Below are 17,753 nucleotides of genomic sequence, written 5' to 3'. Positions count from 1 at the left end.
AATAACACAAGCATCCAGAAATCGTTTTTTGAGGTAGCACAGGAACACACGTGTACAGTGTTCATAACATTGAAGCACATGGTCTATTTGGGGCCACTGTCCCCCTAGCAGTAGCAATGGAGCAGATGTGGTCACCCAGGGTGGGAACTGAGGATGTGAGCAGAGGATGGGCAGGAGAGCAGAGGTGCCCCATCCCTGCCCTGCAGAGAAGGCCTCTCTGGGCAGAATGATCCATTCAAGAAGAAATCTGCAAGAGCACGATGACTCAAACACAATGCAAGCTGCACAGCCACCCACTCCCTCAGAGCAGGACAGTGTGTCCTGAGCCATGGGGCCCACATTCAACGCAGCACATGGCCCAAGTGGACCTGGACTCGGAGCCCAAGCTCAGGCAGGGAGGGCAACCTTGGAAGCAACCCCTTGATTCCATCTGCTGAAAACAAAAGGTTAGGAGGAGCAAATGCCAACTCCGGGCGTAGTCTGGGAGCTCACCGAAACTAAGATTGTTTGTTAAATGTCCAACCTGCGTCCAAGCTGTGCTGGCCCAAAGCATTACAGGTCTCATGGCTGTCCCCTGTGGCTTTTTTCTTCCTGGTATGGAGGCGGAGAGGAGAATGGCTGAGAGGAGAGGGTTACAAGTGAGGCCAGGGGCTATCCTGCCTCTTAGAGTGACTCTGGAGAGTCCTGTATGCCCTTTGTCCCAAACAGTGCCCCTGGAAGTAGAAGGTGAGTGGGGTCAGGGTGGCTGGCGCCTGGCCCTGCTGAGCTCCCAGGGAATGCTCAGCACTCTGCTTTCAGGAGGGCAGAGAGATGGGCTTTGGCCCTGGCAGTGGTCCTTTGGCTTTGGCATCCTCATTGACCCCATAAATTTCGGGGAGAAGAGCAGAAATGTACGTACATGTCATTTAGATCTTCCTAGAAGATGCACTCTCAAGTCAGCCTTGATTTCTGGAGGCTGTCGTGAGGTCCCCTCCAAACTGCAGATGACCTACCTGATGCCTTGTTTCTTGCTGCAGCTTCCGAGCGTAGATCAACAGGCGACCGAGTCCAGCCCCGGGGACCCAGATGCCATGGCTGGTTGCAGCACACAAGGTAATCTTAGCATTTGGAATAAGACGTTTCTATTTTTCAAAGGATGTCCTCTTTCCTTCTTTTTCCTTCTTTCTTCCTCCCTGCTCCTGTACTCCCTCCATGGCTTGCTCTTCAAGAGGATGGAATTTGCTCCAGCCTTTGCTGTTAAATACCATAGAAGTTCTCCACTGTACCTCCCTTAGCTGCATGCGGTAGTAAGTCAGTGCACCTGAGGCCTCATGCTTTCTTGGGGAAACTTGCCCCCAGAACCCTTTCTCCTTCATTTGAGGGGTACGGGTTTGAAGAGACACTTGACTCGATCTGGGATGGACCTTTTTCTTTTTCTTTTTCTTTTTTTAACAAAAGCATTTATTTGAGGTCTTAGAATTGCAGGTGGGGAGCACAGAGTCAGGTGGTAACCCAAACTATGTCCCACTAGGGAATAAGAGGTTATTTTTTTATTATTATATTTTTTAAATATTTTATTTAAATTCAATTTGCCAACATATAGTATAACTCCCAGGGTTCATCTCACCATGTGCCCTCCTTAGTGCCTATCACCCAGTTACCCCATCCCCCCGTCCACTTCCCCTTCTGCAAAACTTTGTGTCCCAGAGTTAGGAGTCTCTCATGGTTTGTCTTCCTCTCTATGGGATGGACCCTTTCTGGAGCTAAAACTATATACCAGGCTCATGTCCACTGAGCTCCTCCCATGGGAGGGAGCCATGCCTGGGCCCCTGGGCCCTCTCGCTTTGGCGAGAGAGGCTGGGGTAAGGATGCTGGAAGTTGTGTCCTGGCGGGAAGTTGTGCAAGGTCTCGCATCAGACATAAGGTGGGAGCTGCAGTACAAAGCCAGAGGTGGAGAGATAGTCTGAGGTGTCAGGAAGGCAGACGAACCCCTGGTAGCAGAGGGAACAAGTGGGCAGGGGCTGGGTCCTCAGGTGGGCTCTGGTGGGTGGGTTACTAAGAGATGGAAGTCAGCTAACACATGAGATAACTAAGAGTCCCTGAAAGCACCACTGCTATAGTCCAGGGCTGTCTGCCCTTGACCCCAATTCTGAGTTAACATCCAAGAAATGAGAAAGGAGCATCCTTCTAGAAGGATGCCGCTGGGTTGTAGGAGACCTGTCTCTGCAATTGTAGGATTTGGAAGTGACCTTGTCTTTCACTTGGTGGCTCCTAGCAACCCTCAAAAGCCGTGTCTGAGAGGTGGTGCCCTGTGACCTGCCCAGAGCTATTGTGACCGCCTTCAGGGCACCGTGGGCCTCAGTCTCCTAGCACAGGTGACCACACCAGCCCAGTTCTTTTATTTTTTATTTTTTTATTTTTTATTGGTGTTCAATTTGCCAACATATAGAATAACATCCAGTGCTCATCCCATCAAGTGCCCCCACTCAGTGCCCGTCACCCAGTCACCCCCACCCCCCCGCCCACCTCCCCTTCCCTCACCCCTAGTTCGTTTCCCAGAGTTAGGAGTCTCTCGTGTTCTGTCTCCCTTTCTAATGTTTCCCACTCATTTTTTCTCCCTTCCCCTTTATTCCCTTTCACTATTTTTTATATTCCCCAAATGAATGAGACCATATAATGTTTTTCCTTCTCAGATTGACTTACTTCACTCAGCATAATACCCTCCAGTTCCATCCATGTCAAAGCAAATGGTGGGTATTTGTTGTTTCTAATCAGCCCAGTTCTTTCTAGACTTTGGACTGACAGGGCCCCTTTCCCCATTCCAGCCACATCCCTTCTGAAAATATAAGTTCTGGAGGAAAGCATGGTTGGCAAAGCCAAGCAGCCTGGTGGCTCCCGGAGCCCTGGGCAGACAGAGGTGGACAGAGGAGTCAGGAATGCATCTGGGCAGGGCCTTCCTTACTGCGCAGCATTTGGGCGGTTAACCGAGCTTGTCCAAGAAACTTGGGGCTGCTTCGGACACCAACTCCTGGCAGAGGGGCCAGCCTGGAAGTGGGCAAGAATGTATGGAAGGGTGCTGACAGACACACTCATGGGACAGCAGGCCAAGCAGGTTTCACTTTAGCAAAGATGCCTCCCACCAGGTACTTGCTGTACAGGCTGAGGGTGAGGTCCATGTCACTGTTTTGGCCTGTGCATATCCAACTCTTCCAGCTCATTTGTAGCTTTGGTGCCTTGTTAAAAGTCAGCTGGGCATAACGGCATGGGTCTATTTCTGGGCTCGGCATTCTCTTCCATTAATCTGTGTGTCAGTCTTTCTGCTAGGATGGCTGACGCCCGGTGGGAAGCCTTTGTATCAAGCACAGCCACACCTCTACTTTGCTCTTCTTCACCAAGATGGTTCTAGATCCTCCAGGGCCATGTGTTTCCATATCCAGTTTAGAATCCACTTGCCTGTGTCCACAAAACACTCTAGCTGGGAATGTAGCAGGAACAGCATTAAACCTGCAGCACATTTGGGCGTCTGAGCCTTCTAGTACAGGCACACATCACGTCTGTCTCTCCGCTGATTTGGAGCCTCTTTGATTTCTTTCATTCACATTTTCAGAATACAGATCCTGACCATGTTTTGTTGTGTGTATAGTTGGGAGTTTCATTTTCTTTGGAGCCACTGTAAGTGGTATTGTGTTTTTACTGTTGGTTTCTGCATGCTCGTTGTTAGTACCTGTGACTGACCATGGTACAGATGGGATTCGTTCTTGTGTGTTCAGCTGGTATCCTGCAACCTTGCCAGACTCATGGATTAGCTCTAGAATTTTTTTTTTTTGGTGGGGGTGAGGGGTTGCTCAGAATGGGGTAGATGCTGGTGGTATTGTTTCTCATTTATTGAAATAAAATAGTGATGAGGACATGGATGCTGGCAAGGGCCCAGGGAAGCTGCTACACCCAGCGCTGACTGAAGGCTTGTAAATCAACCCACCCCTTTGGCAAAGCATCTTGATAAAGAGCCATAAAAATGTTTATGCCGTTAGATGTGGTGATCACACTTCTGGAACTGCCCTAGGAGAGTAACATAAAAAAAAAAGAAAAAAGAAAAAAGAAAGAGAACCGTAGGCATGAAGATAACGTGCATTTTTCTTAGGAGTAAAAGCTTCCAGGGGCAATGAAGTCTATTGGTAAGAGTCAAAGAAACTATGTTACATATGCTAAATATGTCATTATACATTAATTCAGAAAAAATGCTTGTAATCTGTTAGGTGAAAAACTGGAAGTCCACTAGGGTTATTGCTCCTGTGTAAATGAGCTCACAATACAAGCAGGTGAGAGAATCTTGGCCGATGAGCTTCCCCTATCAGGTTATCCTCATTCTCTAAGTTTCCATTAATTACAGCTATTCAGAGCCAAGTCACATTTCTCTCTCTGTGACTCTATTTTCTGGAGGAACTCAGCCATTGGATTATTGCTGACATTAAGAAAATTGGGATCAAGGGTAGATGCTTATGTCCAATCTCATCAAATGGTACATATTAAAAATTGGCAGGTTTTTGTATATCAATTATATAATATGTTAAAGCTGTAAAAAAAAAGAAAAAATGAAGATCAAAAGACAGCAGCAGGAATGAATATTATTCAGAATAATTTTAATATGCTGCTGTGTAATTTTGATCCAGTTAATAATTACACTTACTGGTTTGAAGTTTTCTAACCATAGAGAGAAGTGTTTCTTTTCTACATCGATACATTCACCTTTGAGTGCCTGCCCAGTCATTCCCTTAGAATAAATCGCTATGAGTGAGATTGCTGAGTCCAAGGAAGTGGGTATTTTAGGTTTTGATGTGTCGGCCATGTTGCACTCTGGAAAAGTTTTATTGCTAGTGTATGTATCCACCAACAATGTTCATGACACCCTGAGACATCATCATTCCTGATAATGTCTGTCACCCCTGCAGCTGAACGTGATATGCACGCAAGATTGAGCACCTTTTTACATGTTTATTACCTATTTGTAGGTCAGTTTTCCACTTACTTTTTTGCAGTGTTTTGTTGGGGGGGTGGATTTATAAGAAAAATATTTATTAAATAGAGACATTTTCTCACCTTTCCTAGTCATTGCAGGGGTGCTTTCCCAGTTCTCCCTCCTATTTCTTTTTTAAAGATTTCATTTATTTATAAGAGAGAGAGAGCATGAGGAGGGGGCAAAGGGAGAAGATTCCCCACTGAGCAGGGTGCCTGACGTGGGACTCAATCCCAGGACCCTGAGATCGTGACCTAAGCAAAGGCTTAACCAACTGAGCCACCCAGGCACCCCGGCTTCCTCCCTATCAATGATGTCATTTACCATACAATTTTTATAATTTTTTTTTACAATTTTTCTTATTGTCAGACTTTTCAAACTTTTCCTTTCTGGTGTCTATCATTTTTACAAAGTCTTTCTTCACTCCAAGTTCGTAGATTTATTCTCTTATATTTTCTATGAGTATTCTTCTAGTACCTTAAAAAAGAAAAGGATTGGGGCATCTGAGTGGCCAGTCAGTTGAATGTCCGACTCTTGGTTTTGGCTCAGGTCATGATCTCAGGGTAGAGAGATTAATCCCCACATTGGGCTCTGCACTGAGTGTGGAGCCTGCCTAAGATTGTCTCCCTTTGCCCCCTGCCTCCCCTCTTTCTCAAAAAAAAGAAAAGAGAAGAGAAGAAATAAAAAGATTAATCATCTTAAAAAAAATTTTTTTTTGCTATGATTTCTGAGGTTTGGTTCCTCTTTCTGTTTCTGCTAATTGTCTCAAAGCATCTAGTAAGGGAGCAGGGGGTAGACAGGGGAGGGCAGAGGAAGATGGTGGAAGGCAGGGGTAGACAGGGGAGGGCTGGTGAAGCAAGAATACTCTAGAAATGGCCTCCTCCGTTCCATGGCCTCGTGACCCTCTTCCCCTGAGGCCCCTCAGCTGTGTGTCCTGCGTGTTGGCCTGGGCCGTGAGGTCACCAACCCCTTGGCATGGGCAAGCTCGCAGGTAGAGGGCACTGGAAACAGACCTCCCACAGGACCCATGCAAAAGGATGGAAGGAGTTGCTCACGCGGCTGTGATTCTTACAAAGCTCCCCGCAGCGAGCCGCTGACCTCAGATGTCTGCCCCGATGGGTGAGGAGCCTCATGGAAGCCGCTCTGACGTTGTCTGGTAGAGGGATGAGAGCAGAGGGAGCAATGCTTCCTAAACCTTAATAATGTGCACACAGGCCCCTGGGATCTTGTTAAGACAGATTCTGATCCAGTCCCCCGCTGGCCCGGGTGCCAGCCTTGGAGTGGTGAGGGACAGGAGCCCGAGCTGGCCAGCATCACAGGGAGAGAGGGCAGGGGTGAACACTTGAGGTGGGGTGGCATCGGAATCACCTGGGGGCTTGTTCGAACCCCAGTGGCTGGGCCCACCCCCGAGTTTCCGATGTGGGGACCTAAATGTGACACGTGCCCCAGCGGTGCTGATGCTACCGGCCTGGCCCGGGCTCGCAGTCCAGGCCCTGGGCCGTTCCTCCGTGTGCGGCAGGCAGCTTCTCGGGCCTGGGAGGGCCTGGCTGGGGTGTCCGACGGCCCCCCGGGCCCGCCTTGCTATGCATGGGCTGTGTCCACGGAGCCTCCTGTGCCGCCTCCTTCCTGTACTTCAGATGCCCTGGGCATGCCCTGGATGGGAGTTGGGGCTGGTTTCTGACTTCCAGTCCCTTGTGGAATGTGAAGAGTGTAAGTGCCCTGCACCTATACCCCTCCTGGGATGATTTTTGGGAGGTCATCTGGTGTCCACCAAAACCTTCCTGCCATCAAGCATTTGTGAACCTGCTCAGCGTTTCCATGCCCTCAGGATTACAGGATTGTCTAGATTTGGTGTTGAAGGGCAGCCTGCTCAGGCCCCCTGGGAGGGCTCCAGGAGGCAGAGATTTTCACTCTCAGCTCCAACAGGAGTGTGGACAGGCCCCGTGCCTGTTGGGTGGCTCTGTGGTAGCCCAGCGTCCTTGCTAACTAATACTGTCCCTTGCCTTGCAGAGCCTGTGGATAGCTCGAGCCTCCTGGCATCCGAGGGTGCCACTGCACCCGGCCTAAGCCCTGAAGACCCCATGGGTGCCTCGCAGCCCCTGCCACCCAGCCTTGAGCCTCCAGAGGGCCCTGACCAGGGCACGCAGGTGGTGCCAGGTCCTGGGCATGTGGCCCGCTCCACCAGCGACCCCACTTCGTGCTCATCCAGTGTGGCAGGTATGACTGGTCCAGTGCCCCTGTGTCCCTGGCGTGTGCCCTGCTCTGCCCTGGACACTGCAGGCCTTGGTGAGCTGAGAGTCAAGGCCAGGCCTTGGGACCTCTGTGCAGGGAATGTAGCCTTAATGCCCGAGGGCCCTAGGGAGTGGTGGCCAGGTAGGGGCCCCTGCTGTACACCCACCAGGCTTCCTACTTTCTAGCTGGGGAGGAAGGGGAGGAGAGATGGAAGGTGATGAGAGCTCACCTGGGGTCAGCTAGCCTCTGACTTTATCCTGCTGGTTCTGCACTAGCTCTGGGGCTCAGGTGGGGACTCAGGTCAGGCAGGCGACCAAAGGCTGTATCCATCAACCGACCTTGATGGCTCTTCCCCGGGACTAGCCTGGGCTCCACACCTGTGGGCCGTGCCAGTGCCTGGTTAGTGGTCTGGTGGGACCCAGGGCCACATAAGGCAGGGCTGTGCCTCAATGGCAGTGCTGGGTTGGTGGGGTGTCCTCTGGCCGGAGCCGCCACAGGCATACACAGGTGTGTCTCCAGTGGCACTACACAGGCACCATTGGCAGCACTCCCTGTGTGGCCCGGAGCCCGGGTCAGAGTCGCCCCTCGTGACTCTGAGGGGGTGGTGCCCTCCCTGGGCTGCAGCTCCCCAGGGGTCCCGTGTGCCCTGGAACTAGAGAACCACCACTTCCTCCCACGGTGCTAGTTTTGAGTGGGGAGGATGGCAGTGTCTACACCGGTAAGGACGGGTGGGAATTATACGGCTGCAGGGCCGTCGGAGTGTGGACTTCCCACCCTGGAACCAAACGAGGCCCGAAGAGGCCCACTGGGTGCCTGGCCTCAGTGGTCCAGTCCAGCTGAACCCCAGATAGACGAGATCCGTGTCCCAGGAGAATTGTGTCCCTGGAAGGAACCAGGAACCTGCCCAGGTCATTGCCCTCAAGGGCCCTCCAGGTAGAAATGCCAGATTTGCCCCTCCAGGCTCCTGGGCCTGCGCTCCTCTGTCTCTGCCCAGGTTCAGGTGCCAGCTCACCACACGGGACTCCATCAGAGGCTTCTCCTGAGGCCCCTCCCCCACCCCGTGCTGGGGGATTCCAGACTCAGCCCCTCTCTGCTCCTGTGAGGGCTGTTACCTGTAGGATCCCACATACCTGGGGTGTCTGCTCTGTGGCCTCTCATGGCTCCCTTGGGCCTATCCTCCATTTAGGGAAATTGGGGCTCGGCCGATCATGACATTTTGGGGGTGGGGATGAGGAGAAGAGGTGGCTGGATGACAGGTTGTCACAGGGCCTTCTCTGCGTCCCCACACCAACCCTCTTCTCAGCCAAACAAGGTAGTGTTCGGACTGGCAAGCACGTGCGTCCCCGGGATCTCTGGGGACCCTCAGGTGCAGATGGGCATTCCGATGGAGCATGCTGGGTTTGCTTGCGGCCCTGGCCCTTTGCTGGGCTGAGGATGTAACAGGCCCGGGGCGGCCCCTGCCTTGTGGGAGCCAGCAGTGGGCCTGCTCCCATTGGATCTGCACACGGGTTGGCGGCAGTACGGGAGGCCCCCCTCCTCTGGTCTGGCATCTAGAGGGTACTTCTCAGCCACGGGAGGGGGATTGTAGTGTCCTCAGGAACTCCTTTCTCCCTTCCACGTGTTAACTGAATACTCTCTCTGATGAAGGCAAGGCCTCTTCACACACCCCCTCCTGCAGCCGGGACCTCGAAGCAGGACCATCCAGGGCTGCTCTGGGGACTGGTGAGACATCCTTTTCTAAACCACTTTGAGACCTGCTGTGAAAGGGGGAAGGTGGGCAGGGGTGGGGGCAGTGTCTGGTGGTCCTTGGCTGCCCGTGTGTGTGTGTGTGTGTGTGTGTGTGTGTGAGAGAGAGAGAGAGAGAGAGAGAGTCGGGGCCTCATGGTGTCCCCCAGGAGCACGGGCTCTCCAGCTCTGTGGGCTTTGAAAGGACAGCCTTGGGGCACCTGGGCGGCTCAGTGGTTGAGCATCTGCCTTCAGCTCAGGGCATGATCTGGAAGTCCAGGGATCGAGTCCCGCATCGGGCTCCCTGCAGGGAGCCTGCTCCTCCCTCTGCCTGTGTCTCTGACTCTTTCTGTGTGTCTCATGAATAAATAAAATTAGAAAAGAAAAGAAAGGACGGCCTTCCCTTGCCTCTGTCTCCTCAGGAGAACACCTGAGAGGCTATCACTGAGTTAGCATGCACGTGGTGCTTGTTTCCCTGTATTTATGAGATGCTATTTTAAGGGGAGATTGGCCTCCCATGTGAGGATTTTTTTGTTTCTTTTCTTTTTTTTTTTTTTTTTAACAGTTTCTCTTGCTTAGTTGTCAGGCTTGCCCCACTGCCACCAAAAGTATGCCAGACCACCCAGACTGTGTTTCCTTTGTGTGACTTGAAACATGCCGTGGGCAAGTCAGGCCTAATCTAGCGCTTGGGAGATGGTCACAGGAGCCTGCCCAGGGCTGGCTCTCCCTGGAGGCACTGTCAGGCCGTTGTGCATTCCCTGGCTCGTCCGGAGTGGCCATGGGCCTTGTTGTGAACTAGTGTTGTTTCCCTGGCCTTGCCTGGTGGGGACTGGGAGCCAGACCCTGGTGTCCTGAGCCCTGGTGCCAGGGAGAGGTGGTGCCAGGAGGAGGAGTCAGGTGCTCTCACTGCTCCTCTGTCACCCCCAGTTCCGGTCTTAAGGTGGCCCTTAAGGTGGTCTTAAGATGCCATCAGCCCCACCTTAAGGTGGTCTTAAGATGCCATCAGCCCCACAGGGGCAAAGGTCATTGAGCCAAGGACAGCTGAGAAGGGTCAGCCCCCTGTGAGTGCAGGACTTCCCGCAGAAGAGACAGAAGGAATGGGGTCCCGACCTGTACCTGGCCCTCTCTCCCTACCCGCTTTGCATTTTGCCCTCCCGTCTCCAGTCCTCCAGCTCCAGGTGGGGTGAAGCTGTGGCCCGTCTGGGTTAACCCCAGCTCCATTCAGGGCTGAGAGGGGCCAGGCCACCCAGGGGACGAAAGGACATGGAAGCAGGGTCAGTCCCATAGCTGCTGGCCCCGGAACGTGGAGATGCCAACAGAAAGCTTGTCCCCAGTAGGCTTGTGTTCACTTGTCAAGAACTTCTATAACAGCGGCCATCTGTTTTGTTCTGGTTGTTTTCAGATTTTATCTTTTCCCTTGATTTCTAGTTTCACGATCACACTCCATCACGGCGGCCTGTGCATGTCGGCACCTGCGCTCGCCCCCTGGCCCCCTGGACACCTGGAGAACGGACCAACGGGCAAAGCCAGAGGCCTTACACACCGTCTTCAAAGAGCGGCCTCACTCGTTAGTGCACAGCGAGGCCCACACAGACCCCCGGGGTTTGGTGGTGAAGTTCTTGGAACACTCGAACTGTGCGCTGCCTCCTGAGGTGCGGCACGTGGTGGGCACATTCCGCCCAACGGTTGCCCCTGATGAGCCCCACACGGAGGAGGCCGTCCTCAGCGCCACTGTGCTGGACCAGGTGTGAGCAGGCCGCAGGGCCCGACGGGGACATGGACAGGCCCGGGCCAGAGTGTCCCTGCTGGCGGGCCTGCTGCCCAGGAGTGTCCTGGGTGGCCCGGGTGGGGAACCCCTGTCTTCCTCTGGAGGAGGATCTGGTCCCTTGTTTTCTTGGGGATGACACTTCCTGCCTATCCCAGTAATACAGAAAAATGACTCTCAATGGCCATCGTCAGTTCCTTGGTTTTTTCAGGCACATCACACCCCACCAGCGTTACGGGAACACAGTGACAGGTGACAGTGGAACTAGAGACAGTGAAGTAGCTTCAAAACCTGGGCCATCCAGAAGCAAGATTCTCTCTCCCCCCACCTCTGAGTGAGCTGAGTGTTCCGTGGCTAGAGGAGGGTATCCAGTAATGAGACCATTTTCTTATATGGTTTGTGTCACGCAGTAATCTACCTTTTATCGTCTGCTGAGTGGAAAGAAAATGGGTAATTCTAGCACGGATGGCAGCCTGGGCCCAGCTCCCTGCCTGCAGGGTGCAGGGCTATTGTGCTTACAACTCACAACAGGGGACCTTGCTGTGGCTGTGGCCTGGAAGCAAGCTGGTGTGGCAGGGAGCTTTGCTTGACACCCCCACCCCCATCTGCCCCCATCACCCAGGCTCCTGGGCCTCCCGTCGCCCCCCTCCCTCCATGGGGTGCCCTTCACACTGTCTCTCCAGCTCTTTCCCTGTCTACCGTCTCCTACTCTGCAGACACCTTTGGCGAGCCCCTGTGGGGCTTCTCGCTGTCTGGTGTCCCCAAGATGGCCTGGAGGGGGTGGGGGTTTGGGGGTAGAGGCCTGTATCCCAGGATCTGTGCACCTCCCCACAGAGCATGTCACGGATGACCCCAGAGCATTCCCTTCCCAGCCAGGCAGCAGCCACGTCTGCATTGGAGGATGCAGGTTGTAAATCGTTTCTTTCCATCCAAAACCCCCTGAATTGACTACTTGGAAGCAGGCCAGCCCAACCTCTCTGTGGGGGCAGCTTGGGCATTTTGACTTTCTTGGTACTTCTCCCCACCGCCACCCCCCATGTTCTGGCAACCTTAACAGTAGCCACTTCCCCACAACGGCCCTGGAGCAACACTGTTCTCAAGAACCTTCTGCAGCGATGGGAATGTCTGTCCCTGTGCCATCCACAGCAGCGGTCACCAGCACCTGCACTGCAGCCCTGCATCGAACAAGGAACTCACGCTTCTCAACCCAGAGCCCAAGGATTGAGAGAGCCCAAGGCCTGGCACGGAGAGTGCAGGGGGGAGGACCCGATGGTTACCCACTGTTGCTCGCTGTCCAAGAGTCTAGGCTCTGTGTGCTGTCCTCCCCTCTGCTCTGCGCCCCGCTGTAGCCAAACTGCTGGGTGGAAGCTGGGAAGGGGGTGACAGGGAGAGTCTGCAGTCCAGACGCCAGGAGCCTCCCTGGGAACGGAAGTTCAAGAAGCCTGCGGCGACGGTCAGCTTGGAGCACTTTGCTTCAGTCGTGTTCCTTGTTCACTGCCTCCTTTGCCTCTGGAAGAGGTGAGAGAGCTGGAAAAATTCCCATCAAACCTTTGGATGCCAACCAGAACTTTTCCACTGGAGAATCCCAGAGATGAGCACTTTATCCAGACTATCAAATGGCAAATCCCTAATTTCTCTCAGCTGAGGGCTTCTGAAGTACCCCCCAAAGCAAATCCCTTCCAGGTACGTTTAACCAATAGTTTTTCCAAGTGGCCTCCCCTGAGCCCATCCACAAGGCATTCATGGCCTCTGAATCCAGGCATTCTCAGTGTCACTGGCGTGGGAAGCGGAGTTTAGCGAGCTGCAGGAATGTTCGTCTGCACATGCTGGGGCCCCACTTTCAGGCTTGGGGCCCACACAGCAGTGGCCCTGGGCCGAGCCCCAGGGCTAAGCCAACCTGGCTTCAAGTTGACTGAGGCAGCCCCTTGCCCTCCCTCACACCTGTGGGGTGGAGCTCAGGCATCAGTATTTTTACTGTGCACCAGGGGGAGCGGCCGCCAAGAGCTGCCCTGGTGCTCTGTGCCCTTTGCTTCTCCTCCCTGCAGCGGTACAGTGTGTTTTCTGCCATCCGGGGCTCCTGCTGCCACCTGGGCCTTCACTCATGTACAAACGGGTGATCCAGCCAAAGCCCAGAGTCCCAGATGTTCTCAAGGGCTCTGCCCTTCACACACCCTTCCACGCTCAGTTGTGCTTTTGCTCTCAGCAACTCTGTCTTGCAGTAGAGGAGAGTGTACTCAATTTTATACCACTGAGCTAGAACCTTCTGCCCATCTCCTAGGTGCCCCAGGTGGCCCATGTGGGCTCTAGCAGGGCCCAGATCCTGGCTTTCTGGAAAGGTTCCAGATGAGAGAAGTGACAGAGCCACTAGGAACAAGCCAGGGAGCGGACCTGCCAGTTCTAGTACCCGAGACCCTGCTCTGCTCAGTGGCATCTGGGAGCCAGGAGCCCCAGCAGCGGGCACCCCCAGCCCTGACCATGTGGGCGCATGGTGGAGCACGGTGGGGAAGCTGGTTTCCTCCTTGTGCTGGTACACCCTCTCCCACCTCTCCTCTCTGTAGAACATCAGCAGAGCCCGACACGCTGTGCTAGGAAGCTAAAACATGGGACCCCTACCTGCAGGGACCGCCCCCCCCACTGCACAGGCCTGGGTCCTGAGTGCTCTCCTGGCCTTTTCCCCACAACCCAAATGGGGTGGGTTGGGGTGTGTGTGTGTGTGTGTGTGTGCAGAGCCTGTCCATACACTGCCATTTGCCTGGGGGACGGAAGAAGGTTGTGGTGGGTGAGCTCCGGACCCCACCTCTCTGGCAAACAAGGGGGGACTCATCTGTCACAAGGACCTAAGGTCTTCTTCAGCTGGTGACAACAATGCAAATTAAATGCTTGTAACAAACCATGTAACAGAAAGCTTATTTCAAATGGATGTTTCCTGCTCCCCCCGCCACTGCCCCCAGCTGTATTGATTCACAGATGCTGCTATTAGGCAGAATTTATAGGCAATTGTTTTCAAGCCACAGGAGACCTGTTTGTACAACTTGAAGGTTGTATTTATTTAATGTACCTCAAGGTGTTTTCATAATGATCAGTGTTTTAATAAAAACTATTTCTGGCCTCTGTGTCTCTGGGTCTAATTGGGACCGACAGGCCGAGAGCCCGTGTGGGCCTCTGAGGACCAGGATCTCCAGCGGCGTCAGGGAGCATGAGGCACCCACGGCTGTCCAACCGTGACTCCCAATATCTTTCCAGAAAAGGGCAGGGCGTGGGGGCCAGGAGGCGGGAAGGTGCCCCCACCCCCCGACGCAGGCCCTGCCAGAGCTGGCTCGGAACATTCTTTAATTTGGATTTTTTATGTGAATCATTTGGTGGGACACCCCCCGCCATACCCCACCCTCATGTCATTTGCTAGCCATGCCTTTTGTCTCCGGAGCCTGTTCACCTGCCCTGTCTTGGGCAATACAGGGACCTACCTCTTGGCTCTCCTAGGCTAAGGTCCGTTCCCTCCAGCTTTTATCCATGTGACATTCCCTGTCATCACCCAAGGACGTGGGCTATCTCTGGCTAGCAGCGAAGGGCCTCTCATCAGTAGCTCACAGCATGGAGTGCAAATTGCTGTGGGGAGACCAGAGGTGGGTCCCACTGCGCCGAGCTTCCCAGACCATCAGGGGGACACATCACTCCAGGCCTTGTGATCAAAGCCCATGTTCACCCCTACTTCCCTATACCAGGTGACAGGCCACAAATAACCCTACAGGTAAGCAAACACCACTGGGATGGGTTGTCTAAGTTTCTGTTTTACACACACACACACACACACACACATACACACATACCCCTCATCTCTCCTGGAGATAACTGAAATTTAAACCAGGAGAACAGCAAGGCTCCTTCTGTCCCTTATTCCACCAGCAGCCTGTCTCCTCTGCGGGATGGGGTGGGTGAGGCAGGCCTGGTGACCGGTCTCCATCACTAATCCTGCAGCCCCCCAATGGCCAGCGCAGCCTGACCCCTGGTGCCTCGAGCACCCACCTCTCCGACCCCACTGGGGAGCACCCCTGAGGCCCCTGACCCCAAACCCGAAGGGGCTGCCATCAGCACACGGCACCACCGCAGAGCCACGCTGTGAGGCGTTGAGGTTGAGAAGTCAGGCATCCACTTCTCCGTGAACAAACCAGCCACACAAACAGCTTTTCCTCATGACTTCAGGTTTATTAGTGAGATTAGCGCGTCTTCCTAAGGTCGGCTGCATGCAACACAGGTCACTCCTTGAATACAGTAATCCTAAAGCTTTAGTTACTGCATGGTAAGGCTTCTTAAGTCACAGTGTATTCTTCAAGGCCTGGGCAAAAGAAAGAGACTTCCAGACAACATGACGTCAGTTAACAATGACCTCTAATGAGCTGAACTAGACTACGTTTCACTTGATGTACACACACTCTAATACTGCTCGCGGTGACGTGACGCCCGGCTCGCCGGCGATCTGAGCTCTCCTCCGGCTGCCCGGGGGCGGCAGGGGTGGGGGCGCTCGTGTGTGGATGCGTGTGTGCAGACAGAGGTCTGAGACGGAGGGCCGCTGCCCCTTGTCCCTGGGAGGGGGAGCCAGTGGGCCCCAGCCTGGGAAGGGGGGTGGCTCGGTGGCCGGCTGGAGGGGTGCCCACGAAGTCCAGCCTCCAGCGAGGACAGGAGCAGCAGGTGTGGTGGCAGGTCATCCAACAACCCTAGAGTCTCAAGAAGGGCTGGTCAAAGCAAAAGTCAAAACCATGATGTTATCTAAATAAATATGGAGTTTTGATGTTGTAGCCATCATCTTTTATTTAACTCAGGAGCGTCTCCCTGCTGGTTAAATACAATCACATGTTCCCGGACTTCACATATAAGTCACAGCCTGGGAGCCGGGCTGCAGCAGCTCCAGCGGCCCTTTCCCCCGAAGCACCCCAGGGCTCCCCCCCACCCCAGGGAAAGGGGCAGAGGGGGACAGTCACTGCCACCACCACCCCCACCCCCACCCTCGAGCCTGCTGCCCTCGCCGGGCTCCCTTCACGGCCGCTCCCCAAGGCCTCAGGGAGGAAAGATACACTCCACGCCACACACAGATACAAACACACACCCTTGTCCATCGCAACGAGGAAACGGGTCAGGATGGGCAAAACACGGGACTGTTCTACAGAGATTGCTTCCTGTGACTCTCCTTTGATGAAGACATACCCCTTTTTATCCAAAAAAACAAAAAAACAAAAAACAAAACCAAAAACCAAAAAAAAAAAAAAAAAAGTGGGTGGTGAGGGCAGGCCCTGCAGAGGAGCCAGTGTCCTTGGGTGGGCCGTGGGGTCAGGGGTCAGGTCCTGGGTCCGGCCTTTCCAGCTCCTGCGAACCCAGGTGGGCTGGGTGGTGCGGGCTGGGCGGGCCTAGATGTACAGCGGGGTCTCCTGGCCCGTGAGAAGCCTGAACATGGCAGCAGGCATGGTCTTCATGTGGATCTGTCAACGAGAGACAGGGGCTGAACTGGCTCTCCCTCTCTGGCCTCTCCCGTCCCCATGGTACTGTCAACCAGAAGCAAACGCTGGGCAACCAGGTCGCTCTGGGAACCCCCTGAAGGTTTTCTGCGCAAAGCACCAGCTTTCAAAGTAGAGGAGGAATGACCACACCTCACTGGAGATTCAGGAAGCATTTCCTGACTCTCATCTGGCCTCCCCATCTGGGTCTCCTAAGGGTTTACACACGTTCAAGGGCTAGCTTTCCCCTCTGCTCAAGCTGACAGCAGAGGAGCGAAAGATCAGACTTTTAGTTGTGACTACACCTTGCCCACTCAGCTGGGGGCAGGCTGGGGGTGCCCAGGCCTCTGAAGCCCTTCCTGTGAAGCCAGGGAAAGTGAGTGTTCTGGGGTCCAAGAACTGGCTCACTGAGGGCCAGGGACCTCAGCCCCCTCACCCTTTGGGGCTCAGCTAGCATGTGAGCCTTTGGAGCCTGGCCTCACTCTGTGGCGCAAAGGGCCTGGGTCGACAAGCAAGGTGCCAGATGGGCCCCTGGGGGACCGACCTTGTGGGGCCCACCCCCTGTGGCGGCTCTGGGAAGAATCAAACCAGTGAAAGCACAGAGGAGGTGGGCTCTGCTTCAACTCATCTCTTCTTAGTGTCCTCCCAGGATGATGCCAGGACTGAGCGTTGTGGCTCTAGGAGGTCTGGATGGCCTCACCCTCCTGGTGCCCAGTAAGAGGTGGCCGGTTGCGGTGGGGGGCATGGTGTGGCTGCCCCTCCTCAGGCAAGCAGGTCTCAGGTGTCGTCTGACCAAGCCAGAGAGGTCGGTTGTGCAGATAGTTCTCACAGTGTTACAGGCTCCTTGCCCAGCCCCACTACCAGGATCTGTTTGATCGATTTAGATTTTAGTGCTCCCACCACCCCCAGCATAGCTTTTTCCATCAGGAGAATATTCTGTGTAATTCCTCAATCTGAAACCCACCCAAAAAACCTCAAGTCTTGGTATCAGGGACTAATGTTCCAAATGTGCTCAGAGATGGTGGAAAATGCAGGCAGACACTGCAATCCCCCAGCCACACCTCGGCTGCTTCTGTGCCTCTTTGAATGCCAATTCATCTCAGGTCTGAAGAGTTGAAAACGTTTCTCCTCCACCCGATTGGTTTCCTCGTAAATGTGAGGCTGATCACCCCAGCGGGGTGGCCATTTCAAACATCCACTAAGGAAAATTGGATTTTCCTTTCTTTGAAGCCATTTGTAAAAGGAGGCGAAATGTTGCCTACCTGGCACCCCTCTTCCTCTTGAGAACCAGCCATCTGCCACCGCCCACCTACAGGAAAACAGGCCTCCTCCCCCAAGCTGGGAGCTTCACAAAATAGAGTGTAGGCCCCCCAGGAAATGCGGTCAAACGCCCCCTCTGAAACAGCACCTACCCACTCACCTAGGCACCAAGCTCCACCTCCAGTGGCTACCACAGAGCCTGAGCCTGTCACTGCCCTGCTCCACCCTTCAGGGTATGAACCCCCCACATAGCACCTATGCCCTCTACAAATGGCCCCACACACACACCTAC

At 54.0% G+C, this 17,753-nt stretch overlaps 2 protein-coding genes across 10 annotated transcripts in view; one reads left to right on the top strand and one right to left on the bottom strand.

The window, feature by feature from the left end:
* Positions 1 to 13,824, top strand: part of ENTREP2 (endosomal transmembrane epsin interactor 2) — a 451,852-nt gene extending 438,028 nt beyond the window's left edge. For all 5 annotated transcript variants that reach the window (XM_072796140.1, XM_072796126.1, XM_072796133.1 and 2 more), the window contains 4 exons: positions 1,017 to 1,092; positions 7,004 to 7,210; positions 8,873 to 8,947; positions 10,379 to 13,824. In XM_072796140.1, coding sequence (XP_072652241.1) covers positions 1,017 to 1,092; positions 7,004 to 7,210; positions 8,873 to 8,947; positions 10,379 to 10,701 — 681 coding nt within the window. In that variant the 3' untranslated portion in view covers positions 10,702 to 13,824. The remainder of the gene's footprint in view (positions 1 to 1,016; positions 1,093 to 7,003; positions 7,211 to 8,872; positions 8,948 to 10,378) is intronic.
* Positions 13,825 to 14,897: 1,073 nt separating this feature from the next.
* Positions 14,898 to 17,753, bottom strand: part of APBA2 (amyloid beta precursor protein binding family A member 2) — a 238,941-nt gene continuing 236,085 nt past the window's right edge. For 3 of the 5 annotated variants that reach the window (XM_072796094.1, XM_072796085.1, XM_072796069.1), the window contains one exon: positions 14,898 to 16,186. In XM_072796094.1, coding sequence (XP_072652195.1) covers positions 16,115 to 16,186 — 72 coding nt within the window. In that variant the 3' untranslated portion in view covers positions 14,898 to 16,114. The other 2 variants (XM_072796076.1, XM_072796065.1) reach the window with 2 other exon arrangements.

The sequence above is a fragment of the Canis lupus genome, chromosome 2, assembly GCF_048164855.1.
Source record: "Canis lupus baileyi chromosome 2, mCanLup2.hap1, whole genome shotgun sequence".
Lineage (NCBI taxonomy): Eukaryota > Metazoa > Chordata > Mammalia > Carnivora > Canidae > Canis > Canis lupus.
Note: the sequence above shows the minus strand (reverse complement) of the source record. Positions and strands in the feature narration are given on the sequence as shown.